The 25659-nt window shown below is 37.2% G+C and overlaps 1 protein-coding gene across 1 annotated transcript in view; it reads right to left on the reverse strand.

The window, feature by feature from the left end:
• Positions 1-2234: 2234 nt before the first annotated feature.
• PRDM6 (PR/SET domain 6) overlaps positions 2235-25659 on the reverse strand; it is a 72005-nt gene continuing 48580 nt past the window's right edge. Inside the window, exons 4-7 of the mRNA XM_065744187.1 lie at positions 22599-22723; positions 19242-19584; positions 9437-9613; positions 2235-2980 (exon numbers count right to left, since the gene is read on the reverse strand). Coding sequence (XP_065600259.1) covers positions 2866-2980; positions 9437-9613; positions 19242-19584; positions 22599-22723 — 760 coding nt within the window. The 3' untranslated portion in view covers positions 2235-2865. The remainder of the gene's footprint in view (positions 2981-9436; positions 9614-19241; positions 19585-22598; positions 22724-25659) is intronic.

Here is a 25659-nt window from a genome sequence, read left to right on the forward strand (position 1 = left end):
AGGAAGGAAGGAAGGAAGGAAGGAAGGAAGGAAGGAAGGAAGGAAGGAAGGAAGGAAGGAAGGAAGGAAGGAAGGAAGGAAGGAAGGAAGGAAGGAAGGAAGGAAGGAAGGAAGGAAGGAGGAAGAAGGAAGGAAGGAAGGAAGGAAGGAAGGAAGGAAGGAAGGAAGGAAGGAAGGAAGGAAGGAAGGAAGGAAGGAAGGAAGGAAGAAAAAGGAAGGAAAAGGGAGGAATTTGGGAGGAATTTGGAAGGAAAAGGAAGGAAAAGGAAGGAGGTAAAGGAAACATTATACAACAAAAAACCAAAAATCAATAAACTCTTGTAAATAATTGAACTTTATTTCACACCTGTTCATGAGAAAACTTAGACAAATGTTTAATTAGAAACCTGTGAATAAGCCTATCTGTATTCAGCAGGGAACTTGGTATTTCAGTAAGCACATACTTATGTGCAATTTGCATTACAGATTCAAATGTAAGTCTCTGTCTCTCTGCAAGAGGCTGAGCAGTTTGAACTGCCACAAACCACCTCCCAGAACAGGAGAGCAAAGCAACAGCACAAGTCAGTGACTTAACACATAGCTCACATTTGCTTTTCAGAGCATGATATATCTCTTTTCCCGCTTGCTCTATTTCAGCTATTTTTCTTGTGGGAACATCTCTTTGCTTGCAGCAATGATCTATTGCTGCTACTCAAGTGTTAGCTAAAACCTGCTGACCCACCTAGAGGTTTCTTTACCTTAAGTCTCAAAAATAAGGGAAGATGTGAATTACTAGTAGAAAGGGTACGAAAGGCTTTTCATCAGTTTGGGGTATTCTTTTTCCTTTTATTTTAGCCTTGCTAGGAACTTTAAAATGTTCAGATAGTCATCTTTAAGTTACAGTACTCCCTATCCAGCTTCTTTGAACCTAAAAGAAAAGCAACAACACAAAACAGGAAAGCAACATATTTATATAGTAGCTAAGAATCTCTTATAGCTTGGAGGATAAAAACAGGCAAGCGATGACTGAATTGTTTAATCCCATAACTCCTCACTGAGAAATAGAGCTGAAAAGCTCACAGGGCAGAAGCCTCTTCATAAGATAATCTGGTACTTGATAGACCAATGATAAAAGTCATTATTCTTCACAGTGTTTTATGTTTTTTAATGGACAACCACAGAAATGGTAACTCCTGAAGTTATTCCCTAAAAAGCTGCGGAAACTCCAGGCTCTGTAATGTAGTTTTGCAATGTAATGAAACAGCATCCTGACATAAGGATGCATTAGATTTTAAATTCATTTTATGTGTATGCTCTTTTTCTGCTTGAGCTCTTCATTGTTTTGTAAGTATATGATGCAACCAACTGAGCCCTTAGGAGTTAGCCAGCACTTAAATTTTGGTGCAAAAGTGAACAAATTTGGTTTATTTCCTAAAATCTTAGCAAATTTACTTTGCAGTTTTAGGTCATGACATAACGTGACCTTGGAGCAGTTTACCTTTTTTTCCCCATTTTTTCCATTTTCCTTATTTATTTATTTTTTTATTTTGTACTTTTATCAAACTACATCTCTAGCACTGAGACAATCAATATATAAACACTGCTGGTCTATAAAAGTGAAAATCATTTTTTGATTTGACAAAATTATGAAGACTGAAGAAAACTAACAAGCTTGAAAAAGTATGAGCTTGAAAACAGCCATTGTAACTGAGTATGAAAATGGTGAAAACAAACATAACAACATCTGAGCTTTTCACAATGATGCTGGGAAGACTTCAGCTTCTTTCCTTTCATGACTATATCAGACGAAGTGAGCACTATGAAGCCTCCAAACCTTTTACAAGGTATCTGAGTACAGATTTTTTTTTTTTTTTTTTTTTGCAGGCCAGCCCAAGAATGCTGAAAGTTTCATCTAATACAGGAGCATCTTCAGTTTGATCCAAGTTGATAGGATAAAAGTTTCAATAGCTATAGCTTGGATTTCTGTTCAGTTTTTCTAAACATAAGCAAACCATTAAATCAATCACTGAAACATAGAAACATTGCCTTGTTATTTGCTCCCCACAATGTCATTTGCAAATAAACTGTCCTTCATATCTTTGAGGCTGAATTTGATAGTCCTGTTAGCTTTACTATCGGCTCTTAATGTATATTTGCAAATATACAACATTCCTTTTATTTCCACTTCTCCTCCTCCCCCCTCCCCTTAATCACCCCCCTTTCTCATCCCTCCCCCCCTCCCCTCCCCCCCAAGAATATCTGAACCAATGTAATGTCATTGAATGAAACTACTTGTATGAAAAAGTGCACACAGTGTGAGGCATGAGACTACAGAAATGAAATGCCCTTTGGTCTGAGGAGGCTGACACTGACCCAGATATAGCTCTTGATTGCTCCCCATCCCACACACCAATTTCTATTACAGCCGCATCAAGATCAACTTAGCCCAGTCCAGCCAAATCTAAGGGTTACATCTGGATTCTTTGAATCATGCTACAAAAAGGTGCAACGATAAACAAGTCCATGTGCATTCTCAGTCATAACTGTGGGCAGGAGAACCCTTGAGATTCCTCACTTTGGTATTAAATAATAATTATAAAGGCTTTTAGAATTAAAGCAATACATGGTGGGACTTGAAATGTTAACAGTCCCAAGTAACTTGTCAATTGAAATAAGACTCATCCCCAGTCATAAATAAATAATCTCTTTCCTGGTCTCACTTTCATGCCAGGATCAATATCTCTTAACATCTTATTTATTTTATTACTGCTTTTGGTTTTCTGGGACTGATTGAAAGTTGCTCAGAGGAAATCTTTGGTTTTGCTTAAGTGTCCGTGACATTTAATCATGACTTTCCTTGCAGTTTAATTCCAACCAGTCAATCAGTTAATCCACTTCAATTGATTCTGTGCTCTCTGTTATTGGCTTGCACTCATTGGGCATCCTCTGGTGTCGACTCAGCTGGGTGGCTTGTGTGAAGCTCCTCTCACACCTCTCGCACCTGGTGAAGGCAAGAGAGAAAATTGAGACCGGGGAGCTGCTGTGGGGGGAGGTGACGGGCTTTGTCTCATCCTGCCTAATCAGAACAGACACTCAAAAGTGGCTTCAGATTTTACTGGCTCAAGAGGTTTAATTGGTGGCTACTTCCAAGACCTTGATGCCTATGATGGGACAAGGCCTGTCTGATTCAGAACAGAGGAATCTGTCAATAGACAGGGGGAAGGTGATTTCTCCAGAGAGGCCTGTCCTGCTGTAGCTCTGATCACTGTCAGTTCAAATAGATAAAGAACAAAAAGAGATTTTTAGGAGTGAGCCATCAAAGAAGCAGCTTGTCTGCAGTTTTCTGCTCTGTAACCCCTAGGAGAAATTGATGACAAATAGAATTTCACCTTCTGCTAATTTAAAATCCACAATTGCCTGTTTGAGGAAGAGAAATCAGAAAGCAATACTTGTTTAGTGTTAGAACAAGAGAAAACTCATTGCTTATCTGATCTGCTCTTTATCTGGCTATGCAGTGGGGTTCATTTTAAAACAGGCACATATGGAGTTAGTGATTACTTAATTACCTGAAAACATGCAAGCTATTTGTGGGTTGAGTGAGAACTCATAACAATCACCAGCATTTTCTTCACTGTTCATTGTGTCTTCAGTCTTTCTAAACCTATTTTTTGTTCAGATAATTATAATCTCCATCAAAAATAAAATGTGAAATCTTTAATAAAGCTATTGAATTTCTGAAGGAGTAAGGTGAGGAATGTTACTCAGTGAATCCTCTATCCCTCCTCTTAAATAGAATCTACTGTATCTAATCCCCACAAAACTATCCTCTTAATTTTCATTCCAAATGCTAGTTAGAGGTGTTTGCAGAATTGCAAATATGGATGGAGTGGATCCCTCTTGAATGGCACTCCCTCCAAAAGTCACCTTTGATTTAATCCTGTTGTACAATGTTTTATCTTCAGAGAAGATTATCATACAAGCATCACTACCATGCATTCTTCACCTTCAAAAGAGATATTAGAAAAACAAAGGGCTAGGCTAATTCACAGCTGTCTTTTTCTTTTCACTGATACGAGTGATAGGAGGTGAATTGTCATTAATGTAGCTCTTATTAAAAAAAAGAAAGTAGGAAAGGAGGAAAGAAAGAAAATAGGGAAGGAAGGAAATAGGGAGGGAGGGAGGGAGGAAAGGAAGGGAGGAAGGGAGGGAGGGAGGGAGGGAGGGAGGGAGGGAGGGAGGAATTTGGGAGGGAGGAATTTGGGAGGGAGGGAGGGAGGAATTTGGAAGGAAGGGAGGGAGGGAGGGAGGATATTTACATAGATGCATAATTTTGGAATGCTCCTCCCACTAGTTACATGTAGAAAGAAACTCCTGCTAAAAGAGCATTTAGCACATTACATTCATTCAAGTTACTATACCAACCTAAAATGTCAGCACTTTTAAGTTGTGTTTCTTTGACTGTCTTTCATTTAATAATTTTAGCAGCCTGTTCCACTGTTAAAAACTGCACTGTGATCTCGACAAATGTAAAATGTCAGCTTTAATGTATCAGAGCTATCAGTTCAATGAAAATAACTCAGAAGTATTGATTATTTAATGATTTTTGGTGTATTCATTAACGTCTATGTGCAGATCATCCACTCTCCAGAGCTCCTGAAGTGCTGATGACACATTAGTGTACTGCTGATTGTTTATTAGAATACTGATTAGTTACTGGATTAGTGTGTCAAAATATACTACCTTCCATTGCCTGACAAACTTGCAAATTATTATATTATTTTTATATACATTTATATATATCTATCAGAGAGGCACTGGGATCAATTTTAAGGCTGGGGTTAACTTAGGATGTGTGCAATATTGCCATTTACTTGAACTTGATAGTTTTGCTATTTTGATGTCTACGAAGACAAACGTTTTCCTTGCTGAGTAATGGGAGGTCTGGATCCTTGCCCTGTTGAGCTGCAGGTAGTAAGATGTCATAGTATGCTACAAAATAAGGCAACACCCAACTTCTAAAAGCCTGGTCGAAGGAATGGAATATGCCATATCAGGATATCCAGGGCCATAGGTCAATCAGAGAAGGACTATCAGGTTATCAAAAGACCTAGAGCTCCTCATTAAAGCCAACAACTATGTACACAACCTTCTTGGACATCCTGGAAGCATGGAACAAGGATCTCTGCATTCCTTTAAAATACAAGTTCCCTTTCTTTGTCCACTGGCTTCTACCAGTGACAGTGCTCTACCTTTCAAGCTACAAGTCCTTCTGGAACACATTTTTACTGTGAAAGATAGGAAAGTTGTATCACGCCACTAGGAAGAGATTAGAAAAGAGTAAATTTGTTGCTATGCCATTTACTCTCTGGACCAGGCATTATTTCTCAGACTGTGCTGTATGCATTGTGCAGCACTTGGATAGAAGTCAGAATAAAGCCTTTGGCTGAGCAGGTAAGTATCATCCACCTGGGTTACTGTCACATAGCACCCTAGGTGCTAAGTATTCTCTAGGCACTTGCAAAGAGCATGATTAAAGATTACAGCTTGGGATATGTTAATATAAGGTTTGCAAGTAGAGATGAGCATTACCCCCGATTCCTCTCTTCAATTCGACCCGAAGAAGCTGTTGCTAGATGCAATCTGGCAGGAAAGGTGTGGACTCATCATAACTACCTCATAGCAAATGGGAATGGGATGAGATCTAACAAGTCTTTCCTCTGAATTACACTGTACACTTTCCCTCTAAAACTCATCCTTTCCCAGTCTACTGTAGCATGATAACCACTGCAGTTACCCACATCTGAGTTTGCTGAGTATGCACATGCATGTTTCTGTGTGTTCCTATATTACTAGCCATACATGGTTAATATTGTGCTAGAAGATTTAATAGTAGCTAGAAGAGTCAAAAAGGAAAAGAGTCCACCTCTCCTACAGTAACTCAAAATGTAATCATGAGGACTGATCCCAAGCCTGACTAAATTAAAAACTTCATCCTACCACAAGGCTTCTCTGTGTCATTTGGCAGCCTGAGAGGGTAAGTTGAACAAAATGATACTTAAATTCACAGACAGCATGAACAAGTTTTTGTGGTACCAGGTTCTGAATTTGGTTACATACCCCCCTCACTGACCAGTTTGTTTTAGAGTGCTTTTGAAGTACTGACATTGAGAATTATAACAAGGACTACTTCGATTCCCAAATTTAGGTCAACTTCTGTGAAAGATTTTAGCTGAAGAAAACAAAGATAGGGCCTACTTTATGAAAAATCACTCTCACTGTATATTTTCATAATGAATATTTTAAAATTTTGATCAAGAATTACATTTAATACTGAATTTCGACATAATTTGGAGATGTTAAAAAAAAAAAAGTACAAAGTTAAGGTATCACTGCACATGCAATATTTATGTTCAGCCTGAAATGAATGTTCTCTGGTTTTGTATTTCCATAAGAAAAATGAAAAGCAGTTGGTTTATCCCAGTGTGAAAGAATCTTTCATTATTTTCAACTGATTCCTGAAAACTACATGTTTACACAGCCCTGATTCTGCAGGCAGGTTCTTTAGCTAACCTCAATTTTTTCAGAAATAGTAAAGGGGGCAGGGGAGGGGAAGAATTTAATAAAATAGAAATCCATAATAACTTTCTTTTTTCTCCTACCTTTTATTTGCTAAAGGGCTCTGTTCTCGGACTAGCAGCCATAGTGGAGACTTTAGAAAGATAAGAATACACAAAAACATTACAATGGTGAGGCTGACTTGATAGCTTGTGGTGACATGAAACGAAATCTCTCCTAACTGGACCTGCAGTCCAGGCTGCGTAGCTAAAGCTTTGGCTACAGATAACCTCACTTAGCATTGTTATCTATAATGAAAAGCAAATAGAAAAGTGTTTTACCATACGTCCAAAGCTAACTAAGAGCTACAGAGAAAGTGTCTTCTCTCATCTAAAGATTTTTAATCAATCATGAATTTCCTCTTAGGCAGGAAATAATTTGAAATATTTAAAATTACTTTCATCCTCTCTGCATCAAATTTGCTTTCTAGAAATAATACCCACACAAGGTACACTTAGATGACACTGCCTGCCTAATATGTGCACAAGATCATTTGTCCAAATGCCACTTGTAAACATTGTTGGCTTACTGCATGAGAAAAAGTGAGATTGCATTCACAGAAGGTGTGGATTAACTATCCAGTTGTTTGTCCATTTCCATCCACGAAACAGAACTTAGAAGTATGCTTTAAATGACACCTGTTATTTCTAATGCAACTTAGTGACAATGTGAGTAGTTTAGCACTTTCCATGCATGGTACGGAAATTTTTGAGGTATGGAACACTCAAAATAATTTTGCTGACAAACATACGAAACCTAAACTGTGTGATCAAGACATAGAAATATTTGTTCTGTTTATTGTTCCTGTTTATTAGAATTTGTTGTTGCTGTTTGTTTTTTTTTTTCCCTAAGCTTACATAATATCAGATCTTGGACCACTTCTGTTCAAAGGAGGATCTGAACAGTGAGGGGTACCAGGATGAACTGCAGCTGTCTCTTTTTCCCCCAGCAGAGAGGCTGGATTGATTTCTGGATAAGTTCTCTGCCCCTCCTCCTGCAGACACATGCAGTCCTGCAGGGAAGTTAAGTCTGTCCTGAACAGCTTTCAGGATCAGGGCATCTGCATCCCCTTATCTGACTAACAGGGGCAGGAAGAATGGCAGCTCCAGTTTTAGCTTCATGTGAAAGTACAAGTCAGCTTATTCCACATGCTGTGACAAGTCTTCCAGCAAGAAAGTGGAACTGATGTTTCTGGAGTTTAAAAAAGGAACTGAATAACCCCTTTGACGTGCACCACAAAGCAGCTGTACAAAGCATCCATAATTTTTGTTGCCCTACACTGTGACTTTAGGAAAAGGCAGGTGAAGCTCAGAATGCGTAAATACTCCAGCAATAAGCAGTGTGAAACAAATCTCTGGCCACTGGTTAATTGTAGTACATATATTAAGCCCTTTCTTTCACAAAAGAAATTGTACTACAGTCAAGACCATTTAGGGAAAAGGGGAAAAATTACTAAGGTAACAGGGACAAGTAATGGCTCCAAGTGGGGCAAAAGAGCAGATCTATTGGAAACATGACAAAAACAGGATGTTAGGGAAAAAATTAAGTGGAGTCAACAAGGTTACACATAAGTAACACCTTAACATTAAAAGAAATCTATTTTCCATTTTGACCCAGAAACCTCTTCCATTAATTACTAAAATCTATTTACACAGCAACTAGATAAAATCAATGTGATTGCTCTGACTGTTTTTGGCTCTCTTTCTATGGGCTCTCAGCATCCAACAGCCTGGTTCTGTGGACTTATCACTGAGATGCTCCCAGTTCCCATGTTTTGCCACCTGCAGGACTATACCAGCCACAATTTCTGGTATGCAAACTCTTTTTGTTCCGGATATGCAGGATTTGGCTCCTGGCTCTGTCCCCTTGTCCCCAGCAGAGGCATGTATGGAGGACATGCTTCCTTTCAGCCATATATGGAGGCAAAACATCGGTATCTCTGCTGAGCTTGTTATGAGGGGTTCTGACAGGCCCTGTGGCTGAGCTGGCTTACATTAACCAGACCTGAAGCACAGTGAGGCAAAAGCGGAAAAGAAAGACAAAGAGAGGAAAGCTGGTTGAGTGCAGGTGGCCCTTGTAGAAGTGGAGAAGACACATCCTCTCCCGGTCTTACCCCACCAACCTCCTAGGAATATTGGGCAGCTTTCAAAGGAAGTGATATCAACACATTACAGATTCATATCAATGTACTTTTTTTCTAACAAAGTGGGATTGTTCCAGATACAGTAAACATAAAATTTGTGCCTGTCAATTCATAAAAGACACACACATCAACACGGAAAAAGTGTATGCTGTCTTGGGGAACATCTCCTGGTGAGTAGGCAGAGTCCTGCAGAACAGAAAGTAAAACGGATCTGGATCAGTTGTACTATTGCTGAAGGAACTGCAGAGAAAGTATTGTAGAGAACATTTCTGAGATGCAGATGTGTCCTTGGCTTTAATTTCAATAAGCAGAAACTGCAGAAATCAGCAGTCTGCTTAATTAAAAAAAAAATCCTAATAGGTTCTTTTATCTTAATATTTTGGGTAGCTAAACAATACAAAGTTATCATGATGATGTTATCAAACTTAAGCCACAAGACAGGATTACATTTTCTATGCAGTTGTGAGAAAAAAAAAATCAAACAAACAGATGCATACTGCACCACTCCCACCCTCTACACTCCATTTAACCAGATCCAAATTAGTTGAAAGTGAAGTTCTGGTTTAATTCTGATTTCAGTCACACTACAGATGGACTTATCTGGCTTTGGCTTTCCAAGGAAGCCCTCCTTTGCACTGATGTGTTGACACAGAGCAGCAGCTACACATTTCCCTCACGCTGCTGGATTCTTGTACTTACTTGAAGGGCTTTTCCCCAGTGTGTGTCCGGATGTGATTGTTGAGTGTTGTAGCACCAGCGAAGGCTCGGCCACAGTAGCCACATTTGAAAGGTCTATCACTGGAGTGTGTGACAACATGGTTCCTCAACTCTGAGGGCTGCGAGAAAGACTGGGAGCAGTGACCACACTGGTAGGGCCTGCAGAGAAAAAAGTGCCATTAGTGCATCCCATGGTCATGAGTGAAAATCATGTGGGGTGCAGCATCCGGTCTTCCCAGTAATTTCCAAACAGAACTATGGGTGCTGTTCTCCGGGACTTCCTTGGTAGACACAAATCCCAGACCTCAAGATCTTTAGCAAATACAAAATACTTGTGCAGGAATTGACTGAGAGCTTAAGGGCATTAGAGCCAGGGATATATAATCCTGCACGCTAGTGAGCAAGCACTACACATCCCATGCCTTTCTTATTTCTTCCACACTTGGCACAGTACTCCCGATTCACAAAGGATTCCTCACGCTCAACTACTAGTGCAAGCTGGATTGTTGCAACTATGTTCCAGGTGGATTGTATGACCACTTGCAGTGAAGTTCTTCACAATGCTTTGGAAGAATCTATTTTTATTTGTTTGTTTGTTTGTTTGTTTAAGATCAGAATTTGCTGTGAGAGACATTGGAAAGATTAAAACTTATATATTTTCTTACCACTACAGAAAATATTTGCCTTTCATTGATTATCAAGTTTCTCATAGCCAGAATGGAAATGACTTTTTTGTGACCTTAAAATGAAGCCCAAGGTTCTCAACATTATGTGATAGAAACAGACCTGTTAGAACCAAGCATGGGAAACAAACATAATTTCAGAACCATAACAATGGTGTTAACCACAACAACCAGTGATAAATTCAGAACCATAACAAAAACACTGTAAACACAAGAAGAAAACAAGACAGGGAAGTGAGACAGGACTGCTGAAATGCAAACACCCTTATTAACTGAATTGAAGTATAAAGAATCATCATCAGTGTATTACTGCTTTTCAAAATTTATTTGATAATGTATTACAGATCTTTTCCCTTTTCATATTTTATTTAGTTCAGTAGCAGAGTCCCTAACAGTTTATCAGACTTTTTGTATAGAAAATTAATAACTGGAGGGAGAGGAGGATAGGAATGCTTTTTGACCCACATTTTAAATCACAGTTCTTGATGTATGTATCTCTAGGGCCAATGGCCGACACCAACTTAATTGCTTTCTCTTTAACAAATGCATATGCTTTACGGGATAGAAACTGAAACTAGAGGTTAAGAGACAATGGTGACCAAACACACACAATTCACTTCAGTGCAAAACAAAGTGAACTATCTCATTTGTCAAATGAACTGCTTAATTGTGGCTACTTGCATCACTGAACACAAATAGTATTATTTTACAGCACTTCAGAGCACCGAACCCTGCTTGTAGAATTTTTTAGCTTGATTAATAGCTCAGTATTGGTCAATAACTCAATAGCTTACAATATTAACTACTTACATTTGAAAACCTAACTGCTTTCCAACAAATTTGAAATAAATATGTAAAAGTTGTGGACAGGTTACTTAACCTGGATAATGCAGCCTTTGAAAATTGCATGAATGCATACAAAATGGAATTTTAAGAAAAAAATGTCATGTATGGAATACCTATTTTCTTTAATGGAAGACAAGTAGCAACATGTTTTCTAGTCTTTTTTTCTGCAAGAGCTTGGTAATTTACACAGTATGAATTTATCAAACTTGGCATGAAATTTAAAGTGCTAGCAAAACAGAAGTGATCTGTGAATTCAGAATTATTTGTTTGAATATCTTCAAATCAAGAACTTTTAAGGAAAAAGAACACAATAAGATATGCACTATCCAAGAAGTATTGATTTTTTAATAGTGAAAGAGACCATTAACATCTATTAGCCTCTGGTTATCTATTTTTAACAGCTACCACAATAAATGATACAACTTGCTATAAAACCAATTCTATAAAACCAATTAATCTTTTTGTTTGTTTGTTTCATTTTGTTTTTTGTTTTTTTTTTAACAGCCAATGTGATTAATTTTATACTGTGAAAAGTCATGCCATAACTTGTACATAAATGGTCAAAATTCCAAACCAGTTATTGTGGAGCATTATGATACCAAGAAAAACCTTTTTACCACCTACACTGTCTCAAAACAAAGTTCTTGTTTATAAAGGGTGTGAGTATATGCTATATAGTTGGAACCAGTTTCACTGACTGATGCTCAAGACAAATAGATGTGTGAAAGGTCACTTATATCTCTTAGACTGTATCTTTTCCATTCATCCATATTGGCAGCACAGCTATTAAAACAGTTATCCTACTTTTTTAGGGGATACATCTCTCCAGTATATTCGCATATGATCCTGATTAAGAGCCAAGTGTGCAAACTAATTTTTTCAAGCTTGATACATGATATGTTAAACAGCTCATTTTAAAAGGAAAGTCCATACAGGCATTGCAGTACAGAAACAATTGTAAAATGCCATATGTAATTTATGAAATGGACAGATTCAAATACAACAAGTATTGATAAATTTTGCATACGACAACATTTTTCCAGAAGTAAAAAAAAAACCAAAACACATTCAATAAAGAAGAAAAGTTTTGTTTGTATTTTTTTTTCCCTCTGGAAACCATCTTGCTCACAAATTTTTCCTGGCAGAAAAAAAAAAATCAATACTTTTTTTTTTATTGCTGTTGTTTTTTAAACTGGTGGAGAGGGACTGAACATGAGCAATGCTCGGTTCAGTGAGTACATTGACATGAGCAGAGCAGGGCCGTCTTTGATGTAACAGTTATGTCTTCTGCCATCACTTTGGTCTTCACTGGGACAGAACTGAGACAGTGATCTCTGTATACCAGAGGGCTGCAGACAGAAAGAGCAGGGACACACTGGCAAAAACAGTGATTGTCATGGGCCATTTTTGCAATGATGTGCTGCTGGAATGATTGTGGTCATGGCCCAGAAAAGTTAATTCTCATTGGAATTACTGAGAACATATCGTACCCTCCTGAGCTCCAAAGTATGTAAGTGAATACAAACATAGCTGTGTCAAGGCCCTGACACATGCTGATGTTACAGGCAATTAATGTTCAAACAAAACAGTGGCAATCACTTTGTGTGTGAGGTAGGTAGGCAGGTGCTCAGGTCAATTTGTGGGTATGAAAGTCATCATTTTGATGAAACAGTTGTACCAAGATTTGACAGCACATGCTGCCTATCTGAAAAAAAATGTTTTATTTCTATAAAATTATTTAACTATCATTATCAGGAACAATGTAGTTTGAGATCTTTTCATCTGCATGTGTTTTACGAAGATCTTTAATGCCCTTCTGGATGCAATTCAAACCTGATCAAAATCTTCCTCATCTAGTATTTTTAAGAATTTTAAGGACATTTAAGGACATCTGAGCTGCTGTACAGAAATGTGCTGATAAAAGTGATGTGCTGACAGCCATCAAAAGCAGTTCTAATGTTTTTCACTAATCACATACCTACATATATTCCTAGTTCTCTGTCTTCCTGTCTGAGCTTAAAGGAAGAAGGTTATCTGCTTACCTAGAGGCAACCTCTCATGTTAGAAAAATTACACTTGTCATTGACCCCATGGACCATCAATCAGTTATGTAGCTTTATTGCCATGTAGCATCAATCAGCATTTTCTAGAGAGCATAATCTTACAGTTCCTGAGTACATGATGGCACACTACAGTGAAATCCAGGAGGGGATACCTGTAATGTAACAGTTTTCAGGATTTGTAGTGATTTAAATTTTGAGCTTTTCCAAGGTTCTCAAGTTACTTTTTCAAAATGAAATCTGTCAGGAACAGTTCTTGCTTCCCAATGTGGAAAACCCCTTGAATGATTTTGCCAATTGGTGATATATTTATATGCCATATACTTTTAGATCTTAATTTCTCTAGGAGAAATTACGTTGTGCACAGGACCAGTATAAAATCAACGTTCCTCTATGAGTTTTACTGAACACAAGCAAAGCTCATGCTTTGTGTGGAAGGTAGGTAAAATGTTAGGAGGGAGCCACAGAAGAATCAATTTTTTTTGCAGCTGGAGTAGCTGCTAACAGAAAACCATACATTTAAATTGATTCTTAACGAGATTTAGCAAAAGCAACATATCCCTCTAACTATAGTTAACTATATTAAACTATATCTTTCGCCCTGGAACAACATGCTTTCCAGCCCCAAGTCCTCGATGCATCCAGTCATTATATACATATACTCTAAATCTTAAATCAGAGATGTGCTGAATTATTATGATCTTGAAAAATATTATAATTACTTTCCACCAAATTTTCAGATTCTTTACAACTAATTGCTTTCCAGCGAGGCCTCTTCATAACCGGACTTGCTGGTGTCAGAGGTTACATAGAATGCCAGTGCAATATTTAGGAGATTAATTTCTTGTGGTAGTGAACTTCTGAATACCAATAATTCTATCACTGAAATGCTGTCACACTGGGGAGGCAAACTAACACATTGCTGTCAACTTAAAATCCCAGAAAACACAAACTGAAAGAAGAGAGACAGACATGCAGTTGAAACAGCTTTTCTTATTCCCGAGGGCTAAAGAGAGGTAAACAGAGCACTTGTTTGGGTGCTGTGGTGGCACACTGAGCCCAGCTGTTTGCAGCACATGCGGCTTAACCCCAGACAAAACTGCACAGTCTGGGAGGAGATGTCAGAACACAGCCTCTGTTGGAAGTGAAAGCAGGGCATGCTGAAATGCTGCAAGCATCGTTTTCACAACCAGCATGCGTGGATCTCTACAACATGCAATAATAGTGGTGCAGTGCATAGTCACAGTTGGAGGAGCTGGGACATAGTTTTCCTAGCAGAAAGACATTTCAAAGGGAGATCTTCTTCCAGCATGTTGACCTCAGAGGCTGGAGAACAAAGCAGAGACTGAGAGCACTTCCCTCCTGCACACTGCAGCATACCCAGCACCAGTGGACCACGAGCAGGCTACTAACACTCAGTAACTCTGGGATTAGCTCTACATCACTCAGCTCTGCTGCAGCATTCTGCTAACACAGCAAGGCCACAGCCCTGAGTACTTCGTGCACCACGTCAGCACGTATGGAGGAGCTGAGCCCACCAGGGATTCTCGGGTTGCCTCTGCAAATGTTTGCGGAAGAGCTAAGACAACCAGAAAGACAGAGCAAGTAAGTGTTGTCACACTTTTGAAGCTGTCAGGGAGAGGTGCTTCTCTGTATGCTCTTTGTTATTATTAACTACAAGTACTGGGAGTTTGTGAACCTTTGTGAAAAGATTATGCAAGAACAAGCATTAACTTCAGCATGATGTTTACTTAATTGAGCAATATTCCATATCCACATTATAAACAGAAATAGACAACTCTTGATCTCATTTACTTTTTGTTTGTTTGATTCAGGAGATGTTTAAATTAATTAATGGACGTGGGGTGAGCATCAAGGTCAAAGATATGGAACCTATAAAGATAATGATAAAAACAGAATGGTCTGGGCCACGATCTCAGAGAAAAAGATCTTTAAATTTGGCAATTTCAAACTTTAGGCTCCTGCTCTAAAAAAAATGAAACAAAACTCTCACAATTTAATTTTGAGGTCTAACGAAAATGTTCATATAAAAAGGTCTTTTGAATAAACAAGAATGGAGAGGGATGTTATCAGCTTATCAGTCACAGACACACAATTATATAGAGAGAGTTTTTCCTCAAATTGTCAAGGTTAAATATTTTGACAATAAATGGAGAATAAATATCACACGAATGTATAAGTCATACTGAGAAATGGTGCCACAAGATAGCTCTTGGGAACTGCATTACCCAACAACAGTGCAACCTGAACATAGTGGTCAACGTGAAAAAGAAAAAAGCTATTGTTTAAAGAAACTGTGTCAGAAAAGCATATATATATATATACACACATACACTAAAAAAAAGTATGTAAAAGTAGTATGAAAGTATATATATATAAAATTGTGTGTATATATATATATATATATATATATGTTATATATCTATATGTGTATATATATGTATATAGAGAGAGACTAAATTATTCACTTTGATTAGAGGCCTCTCCATGCCTCTTTCTGCAGGCCCCCAGATATTGTTGTTGGAAATTTCTGCAGCGAGGGAAAAAAGCAAAGCAATAGTCAACAATAGCAACAATAGTAACAGATAAATAAACAAACGGAAACCTGAGGAGAAAATCTGTTGATGACTCCAGCTTTGTGGAACAGTTGCTCAGAGTAATACTCCCTGGGCAGTGCTTTAAAAAAGTATGAAATGCCCCAGAACTCAGATGGATTTAAGTTTTCATCTCCTACATTCCCAGCACCTCCTTTTACTATTAGCTTCCAACAAGAACCCCAAAATATTTAATGGGCTAAAATGTATCTCAGTGGGAAGACAGAAGTAAGCCATTACATAAAGTTTATTTTAATCTAAATTACAATTCTAAAAATAACAAACACCGTTGATCTTGAAGACACTAAATATTTTGGGTGCATCTCATTTTAAAAATGTATATTTATTTATTAAATAATTTATATCTCAAGTGGGACCCTTTTGTTTTGTTTTGTTTTTATTTTTCTCACTGCACAACAGAAATAAATATGTTTGGGGCTTTTTTATGTCTGTCTACTTCTCTGTTCCCATTCAGACATTTTCTGAATCAAAGAGGCTTTAAAGTTTGGTGAATTTTGTTGTTTTGAGGGTGTTTTTTTTGTTTGTTTGTTTGTTTTTTTGTTGTTTTGGTTTGGTTTGTTGTTTTTTTTTTTGTAGATCTCAAACATCAGATATTTCACTGTCCTCAAATTTCTGCTCTTGAACTGGACTCCTGTTGAAATTCAAAGAAGTTTTCCCTGTACCTCATGTTGTAGGTAATCAGCATTGTTGAGAAACAAACACAAAGCCAGAACAGATAGTCTAAAGACATTTCCTACAGAAGACAGCCCCTGCTGCTTCAGTCATATCAAAGACAGAGCGGATGGTGTGCTCACAAATTGCTGACAATAAATGGGGAGCTGTTTATCAGCAGGAGCAGTGCTGCAGATATTGGTGAGGAAATACCAGCCAGAGAGTTGCATCCAGCGTTTCAGGCTGGCAGCAGGTACGCCTTCACAAATCATACCCTATTTTCTTGACTAGTAAATTTTGTACCGCATTTCAGAAAGTTTTTATCTAGAGAAATACTGTGAACTTAAGAAACAAAGGACAACTACTTTCCTGTCACTAATAGCTGATCTGCCAGCACCTGCTAAATGACAAAAAGCTAGCCAGGATCATCTTTGATGATTTCTAAGTGGGAATAAGAGAAACCAAATCCTAGGACAGCTGGGATCTGCACTGACCATTACTTCAGTAATGCAAATGCAATAAGCTTGAACAGATCCATGTGACTTCAGCCACAGAAGATGAGCTTCTGGAAAATGTTTTTAAAGCACTTTAGTTGAGGGTGTGCTCCACTAGAACTAGAAAGAAGACATTACAGAATTGGTCTCCATAAGGAATCTACACAATTGGTTCCATGAGAAGACAGAGATGGTGCAAGCCATTCTTCTGTTCAGAGGGAACACTTGTTACAAAACAGACCCCCTGTATAACACCATATACAAATTTCTATTGAGAACAGGATTCGGAAAAACAAATTAGCCAGAGAAGAAATAAACTAAATTAGCTAGCATGAACATTGAGAAAGTAGCCTGAAGTATTAAGATTCAAAAATTTTGTAAGCTTCTAGGATTCAATTTTTCTGACTCAGTATTCATACACTGACTAATCTCCACTCCACCCCAAACCTCCTTAAATCTGCTGAGTTCTTTTCCTTTATTAATCTTCCCTCTCTTTGCTGCTAGGGGAGAGAAGCAACTACCTTAATGTCTGATCCAGATTATTTGCCTAGTATGTTACAGGGTGTTCTGAGGAAAACATACCCTGCACTTGCTGGGTGGATCTGTTCTGCATTACATGGAGAGTAATGCACCGCAGAGGCAAGATGGAAAGATAGTAACCTACCAGTGATGGTGTTCACCTCAAAGGGGAAGAGATGTACTTCTGTATTCTGAGATATATTTGTCACAGAATAATTAGAAGAATATAGAATAACAAAGTCAAGCCTCTCACCTCCAAGATGACAGCACTAATGGTAAGACTTCAGGCATTCTCACTGGAAAAATGAAGATTTAACTGCCCCTTAGAAGAAGAGCTCTATTAAAAAAGACTTCATATGTTATTCTCTGCAGCTTGGTACTTAATAAAGGGTTTCAAGTGAACAAAAGATTGAAATCTAGTCTTCACACGTAGCTCAATGAATTGCTGATAGTATGTGTGGGAACCACACAACATCTCTGCTAGAACTGATGAGGCATTTTACACTCTGTAATGTGCTTACTGCAGTTTAATACAGGAAACTTCTATAGAAGTCTATGAAACGTGGGAGTCTGGACCTTTCAGGATCTATATCTTACACTGGAACATTAAATCGACCACTATGTCCTGAAGCTTCCTCAGTGTGGTGCCTATTTCTGTGAAGACCACAGCATGACACTCAGAAAACATTGGGGTAAGAAAATGTTGAAATGTTTTTGCAGTCACAACACTATAAAATCTTCAAACTCTATGCAGATATGCATGGAATCAAATTTGTCATGCTTGAAGTATCTTCCTGAAAAACTGGATTTATGTGCTGATACCTCCATGCTCAGAGCTTCAGACAAGCCTATGTATACACATACATACATAGCCAAGTACACAAAGAGACAGAGACAGGAATATACACACAGAGAAACTCACAGTTATTTCTACAGTGCCTTGTTTAAATGTAATTCACAATTAAATGCTGTTTTTAGAATAACTTCCCAGGGATTCAGCTGTTCTGTTCAAACCTTTTCACAGCTGAAGACGAGACAAAACTTGGGCAGCCTTATTTATTGAATTAATTTGATTTTTGTCTTTTGTCCTGCCAGCAATCAAAATTGTCAAATAAACCAGCTTTGATTCATAAATAATGGTTCCATTATATTTACTGTGCCACCGGTCAGAGTACCTGAAATTTTAATTCACTTGTTCAGCTAAATTTCATCCTCAGTTCACGGCCATAAAATTCTGTATTGACAAACTTTCAAACCAACTTTGACTCTGAGGTATCTAGTCAACATTTTTCTTCTGTGTGGATATTAGTTTATTGAATAAGTGGCATCTGTTTTCCTCCACATCACTAGTAGAGTAGGTATTTCCTTTTGACAGCTTTGCACAATTTATGGTTTGCATGCTCTGAAGAAAAATAGTACTAAGCAAAAAATTCCAATTCATTACCTCTTAGTACTTAATTAAGTTCATACACATTGCACACTATAGGTGAACCCTGAAATGACTGTGACAGCCACTGAGCAGCAAGTTAGATTATCTTTGGAAGACAGAGAGACTTTTAATTATCTTGACCTCATTTTTCCTTCTATGATATTCATAAATTTTCCTTCTATTTTGTTGCTTCCAACAGATGTACCAAACCATTCTGGAAAGAAAAAAAAAAGATTATATCCTTAGCTATTTCCTTTTATCTCTACATTTATGCACCAAATGTTTTTACAAATAGTGAAGTCAAGCAATGGTTTTTATCAGCTTACTTCACAGAGCTACAGGTGAATTATGTGGTACAAGCTCCTCCTAATAATGCTTTGGTTTTGGAAATGATAACGGTGCGATAAAAGAGTAAAGCAGTGGATCTGGCTACCAGTAGATACAGAAATAAAGAGAGCCTGTGTTTTACCTGTCAGGGTTCTGCGTACACACATGCATCTGTAAGAGGATCCGCTGGGTGAAAGTCTTAAAGCATTGCCCACATTTCCAAAGATGCCAGTCACTGAACTCAGAATTTAGTTGGCTTGTTGAAGTTGGGCTTGCAAGAACTCGTTGGTTTTTGACACTGATCTGGTTAAATCCTGACTCGATGGACCCAGACTTATCCAGGAGAGAAAAATTTCTGCTACACGGAGTCTGTGGAAATACTACGGATCGCTGTGGAGTGGCAGGGGATAGTTTGCTAGTTTTATTAAATGGCTGTAGGGTGTCTTGTCTGGACATGGCCTCCATTACAGTCGAAGGGACATTCACTGGGAGAAAACAAGAAAAGTAAATAAGATCCTTTTTATGCCTTTTTAAAACTTACACAGTTTTGGGAGACACCAAAAAATACCGACATCCATTTTCTTGTCACCAGAATTGAACACTTATTTTAACAATAGAAAAAAGAAGGAGCTTGATTGAGACAATGAGCTGAACAGATGGTGCTGATTCTGTGACACTGGTATGAGAGCTCATGCAAAGAAATGTCTGAGACTGAAAGCACTCAGGGAAACCTGACTGTGATATACATTTATTACACAAAAGGGATTGTCATCTGAAAGAAAGTGCTGCTGTACCTGGGATGCCCTGGCTCTATATGTTGCGGTCAGCACAGGTAATTGCTGTATCACAGAGAAACATGAATTTTGAAAGTATGGGGAAAAACCATAGATGTTCCTTGAGATAAAACAGGATTTGCTTATCTACTATGTCAATAGATCCCTTACTGTCTCAATGGGCAGCCACTAAGGATGTTACTACATCTCACAAATTGTCATACAATATAAAGCCAGTGACTTCACCACGACCTGTCTAATTAATGCTAATAGCAGCTGTGCTATCATGAGACGATGCAAAATATGTGTAGAGATTTCTCTGTTCATCGATTTCGCCTCTACTAAATAGGAATTAGCTATGGCTTATGAGGTGCTCAGATATTGAAGGAGTGAATGCACTATTCTCACAAACGAATGACTTAATAGGTATATATTATTTATTATATATTATTATATATTTATTATATATTATTATTATATATTATTTATATTATGCATTATAAGGAATGCAGAGTTTAATAAATAAAAGAAAAGTGAACAGCTGCCACAAGGGTCTTATGGACAAAATGCAGTCACCTAGTGGGAGACTGTACTCAATGCTAAAAGAGGCATTGCACAGGCCAGCTGTGCCCTGTGTATATTCGTGCTTTGTGTGCTCAGCTTCATGACATTACATTTTAACAGGCATCTTAAAATTAAAAATGTTGTATACTTATGTGTATATCTCTATGTTTTCACATATTTAGTTACAAAGTGTTTACACATGTATACACAGATACAAATTACCTACTTAAACAAGTGATTAGAAACTGCAGCTTTGTTTAAGTAGGTTGTTATAATAAATTTCTAAGAGCACATATGAGATTTAAATTTTATTGGTGAGTTGGAATCATTCAACATTATTTAATATACAGTAAAAATGTACTGCAAGCTAATGTTATAGTAATACCTTGTTGTAATACCAGCTATATCAAAGAGTTATGTTTTGCTTTCTTTTCTGAATTAAAATAACCCTAATATTATAAAATTTCATGCTATTTTATTTACTGAAGTTGAGGTCCTTCCCATGATATTCTCCACTGGAATATATGAGAACCTGATTTCTGGGGCTGCCTGTTACAAGTTTCCAGATATAATACACCTTTCATATCTCAACAAATGTTCATTACAAGGGGTGATCTGCATGCTTTCATTTTCCCCCAGCATCCTCACACAAGAACTCAGGCATTTTCTTTTTTTCTTTTTTTTTTTTTCCAGTTGTATTCATAATAATCCATGGAAACAAAAGGGTCAGGATATTAAAATCTAAAGAATATAGGTGCATTTTCTCTAATTGAAAATGACTCTATGCAGTAATCTGCAGAAGGTCTACTTTGAGGGCTTAAACAGCACTTAAGACATACAGATGCTACATCTGGCTCTATGCTCAGAGATGAATTTCATCTAGTCATGTCAGTCAGTCTGAAGATGAAACTCAAACTTCTCTCACAGCAAAATAGCAAGTGACAATATTTATATATCTTAACCATAATGCTTTGCTTTAAAAATAAAAGTTTTGTAAGCTTCAGCTCATGAAAGAAAAAATAATATTTCCACAATGTACACTGCAGAGTGTGAGTTTTATCAGCAAACATTACTGCCAGTAATTTAATTTCTTTTAAACTCTTCTCAAGCTCAACAGATTTGAAAACTCAATATGAAACAGGATGTTTATTTTTGACAGTTTAATCCCTGCTATCTTACTCTTTTATTGCTCTACGGTTCAGTACTTAAGTTGCTAGAAGATGTGAGTTCATTTTAGAGTAGTTATTTAAGTATGCAAGTACTTGATGGAAAAATTACATTGTACATATATTTGATTATATGTGAGCAGCCACAAGGTTACTTTAGACTGAAGTCAACAGAGCTTCCATTATTAGTTTGTCCCACCATTTAGACATATATGGATGTCAAAATGGAGTAGAGGTTTTGATGCAACCTCTAATAAAGTTCTACAAACAGTCAAACTGGAGGGTGTACTTGGATCACCTTATCCCATTCAGACAAAGGTATCCAGTACTAGATTGCAGGTGGTCTGTGTTACAAACTACATGCTTAACTTTGTGATGATTCCTAGTGAAATAAAAATTAAGTATTCAGAAGGGGTAGAAGAATGATCAGAAAAAGAAATGAGGAAGATGGAATGGAAGGTCATTGTCATTTCAGGCTACTTAAAATCAACTTATACTGAGCTTTTACCTTTTAACCAGAAGGAACTTATATCTACAATCACTTAAACAAAGCTTTTCTCAGTATACTCAGTGTTGTGGAATGAAGAGGATCACTAATAGGGGGCTGATGGACCTGCAACACTATTATTTCAGCTAGGCAGTCTCTTGTGATAATCTGATGACAAATAGAGAGGGTCAAGAAAATCAGTGAAGAATAAGGAAGTGGTGAATCACTTATAAGAAGAACAATTTCACATACCATCAAACTATCAGAGGCTGTCTCAGTGGGAAATCTACACATACCTGCACAAACCCCTCAGATAATCTGGATAATAATATCATGATGCTGAATAGCTTAAGAGTACCAGTTTTAAGGTTTTTATTTTGTGTACATCAGCATTACTAAAAACATAGTCACTTTGTTTTAATATATCTGAAAATACTTAAAGAATATAACTGATTTGATAAGAAACATGAATTCTGGATTGTGCATGTAGAAATACAGAACAAACTTACAATTTTCATCTTGTGCAATGCACTGGAGAGGGATTCCAAAGAAAGATGTGTAGCTGTCATTGTACCATACCAACAGCTCTGTGCCTCGAGGGATATCTATACAAGCCCGGTAGAATATATTTGACCTAATCCACAGAAAAAAAAAAAAAAAAAAAAAAAGAAAAATGATGCCTAATTTAAGAACAGAATAGTCTCGTAATATGCAGTATTACAGTAGTAACCCATTGTTTTGAGCCATTTCTTCAAATAACTAAATTAACTTCTTACCAGTTATTTTTAAACTGAATATATTCATATTGAAGGACTTTGTTCACATACTGTAAGACAGGTTAACAAATTGCTTACAGACACTTTGTAAATAATACGACACCAACATTTCATAAGCAACAAGGTTTTTTGAGAAGACAGATATTTTCTTACAACCATGTTTCAAAGTGATTTTAGAAATGCAAGTTTCTGATCAGAGTCCGCTCAGTTTTGTGAAGTAAGCCATAGAAAAATCTTTCCATTTGCTATCTAAGCTAAAGTTAGCATTTTTAGGTGTAAATAAATGGCAAAGCTTTTAATTTGAATAAGTTATTTTAGCAAGAAGTTTGATTGGTACGATGTGTCCTTTCATTACAACAGTATATACCACCAAAGGGAGAGATCTTGGATTACTGAGTAAAATAGACTTCAGCTTAGGAGAATTCAAAAATCTGAACATACAGCCACAGAAATCTTCCTCTGTATTGAAGGGGAGAAAGACACAGATGATTCTTCAGTATAAATTAGTGTTACCATAAACACTATGGCCTCACTCTGTGGAAAGACTGTGGATATTCCTAGACCAAATAAAAGAAAAGATTCTGAGTCTGTAGCATAAGAAACTAGAGCATTATCCTAATCTTGTATTGGTGTAAATAGCATCAGAGTGACAATTCTACTGCTAAAAAATTTGCATAGGGACTAAACCGTGTAAGATTACAATCAGGCACATGAAGAAATAAAAATGTTATCAGTTTGTGAAGTCTTTTCCCCTAGGCTTCACGTGGAACAGTAAAACACCCTCACATGAGACGGATAGAAATTCAATATATACAAGAAGAACAGTCCACTCTGGCTGAAGGATTACATACCAAAATGATATAGTCAAAGTACTAAGAAATGACCATTTTTTATATCAGCTTATGTAAGGCAGAAAAACATCTATAAACGACAAAAAAATTTTTTAAAATGTTAGACCTCAACTAGTTCTCTCAGTGAAGAATTGCTACAAACGTTAGCCTGAAGTTCAAGATAAAAGTGTTTAGGGTTGGTAGGCCTTAAATTCAGACTTTCTATAAAGAATTGTCTGTAGCAATGCAATTTGTTCCTTGTATAACACTGCAGACATAAGGAGAATCCTTTACCACATTTTTCATGGCAGTGAGATATGCACTTGTCAACATATTTTGTCACCGCAAAGTGGCTCTTGGCAACAGGATCATAAAGATCAATAAAAAAGTGCAGATTCTCAATATTTTACTAGCAGCTGCAAAAATTTCATTTATCTTGTTATTTTCCTCGGTTACTGCCACCCTGTCTCAGGAGGGCACTGCTAGCTAAGCAGAATGGTTTTCTTGCCATTCTATGAATATCTGACAAAAACTCTCCCTTTTGTGTCTCTCCCTCTCCTTCCCTCCTCCTCCTCTCTTCTCCCTCTCCTGCTCAGTGCCTCACGTTTCATTAATTCTTTCCACTGTTACATAAAAATGAAAATTGGAGCTGAGCTATAAATTACCAGCATCTCCTAACTTGAGAAAAATTGAGTCTACTTTGTACTTCACCCTTGTAACATTTCATCTCTCAGTTTGGCTTCCCTTAACATAAACACAGCAGCCCAGCAAATGAATGTGCTAAAAACCAAATGACACACTTGCCGCTGAAAGAGCAGAACTGTTTTTGAGCAATGGGTGGTCTGTGAGGCACGGAGTAGGCCGGAAAAAAAAAGTGTAAGCATACACCGTTCCTTACAAGCGTGCAGAGCTTCCAAAACTTGCAGAAATCTCTGCATGCTGAAGTACATCAAAGGGATTTTTCCCTTTTCGGATAATATTTCCTTTGCTGACATGTATTTAGTATTGTGGTTGGATGACTCATAAAGATAGCTTCATGGCGTCCCAACGCAGTTGAAGCAGAACACATGCCAACAAACATTATTGTCAGCCTCAAAATAAAAACAAAACGTTCAGCTAAGGGTCAATCAATCAAGAGCACTTTGAAGAAAATTCCATTTAGATATTACAAATCATAACAGAATGAATTTAAACCAGCTGACTTTCTGTGAGGAGGACGTCCATGTACAATAAAAATTAGGCCGGTTTTTCAGTGTCCAACTTTTCTATTTTCTTACACTTGGATGCAGTCACTGGTGATGGATGCCAGTTTTTTAAATTGTGTTTTTGTAGTTCATTTTATAAAGATCTGAAGTAATCAAAAACAGATCAACAGAGGGAACTCTAAGTAAAAAACTCTATCATGAAAGGAGAGTTGTAAAATCCACTTAATACTGACAGATGTGGAATGACTTTCTCATGTTCATGTTTCATTTAGGTTTGTCATCTATATATACATATATACACATATTTTTATGACTTTATACGTGTATTTGTGCACACACACACCACCACACTGAGAAATAGTTCACAAGATACCTACAAAAACAGTCTTTCATCATAGCCATCTTTATTCATTATCCACTGTTTATTTAAAATCTGGGAGATTCTAACTCTGAATACCAGATATTTAAGAGTATAATAAAATACTTGTAAAGTATAAGTAGGATTGTTATTTTTTTGTAATTGCAGCATTACTTAGTCAGCTGGACAGAGAATAAAAACGCTGAAAATGCAATTGAAAAATTTTACCACTGTTAAATTGGAACACTATGGGAAAATCAACCTCAGTATATATTTAACTTTAGTTTGCTTTTTCTATGTTTTATTTTTAATTTTAAAGAAACTTTAAATAAGTTTAAGATTCCTCTTAAGGAAAAGAAACTCCATTCTAAAACAACTAGCCAAAGTCAGGATTGCTCACT

The sequence above is a fragment of the Cyrtonyx montezumae genome, unplaced genomic scaffold (genome assembly GCF_038088225.1).
Source record: "Cyrtonyx montezumae isolate F1298 unplaced genomic scaffold, pur_monq_1.0 scaffold_30, whole genome shotgun sequence".
NCBI classification, from domain to species: domain Eukaryota; kingdom Metazoa; phylum Chordata; class Aves; order Galliformes; family Odontophoridae; genus Cyrtonyx; species Cyrtonyx montezumae.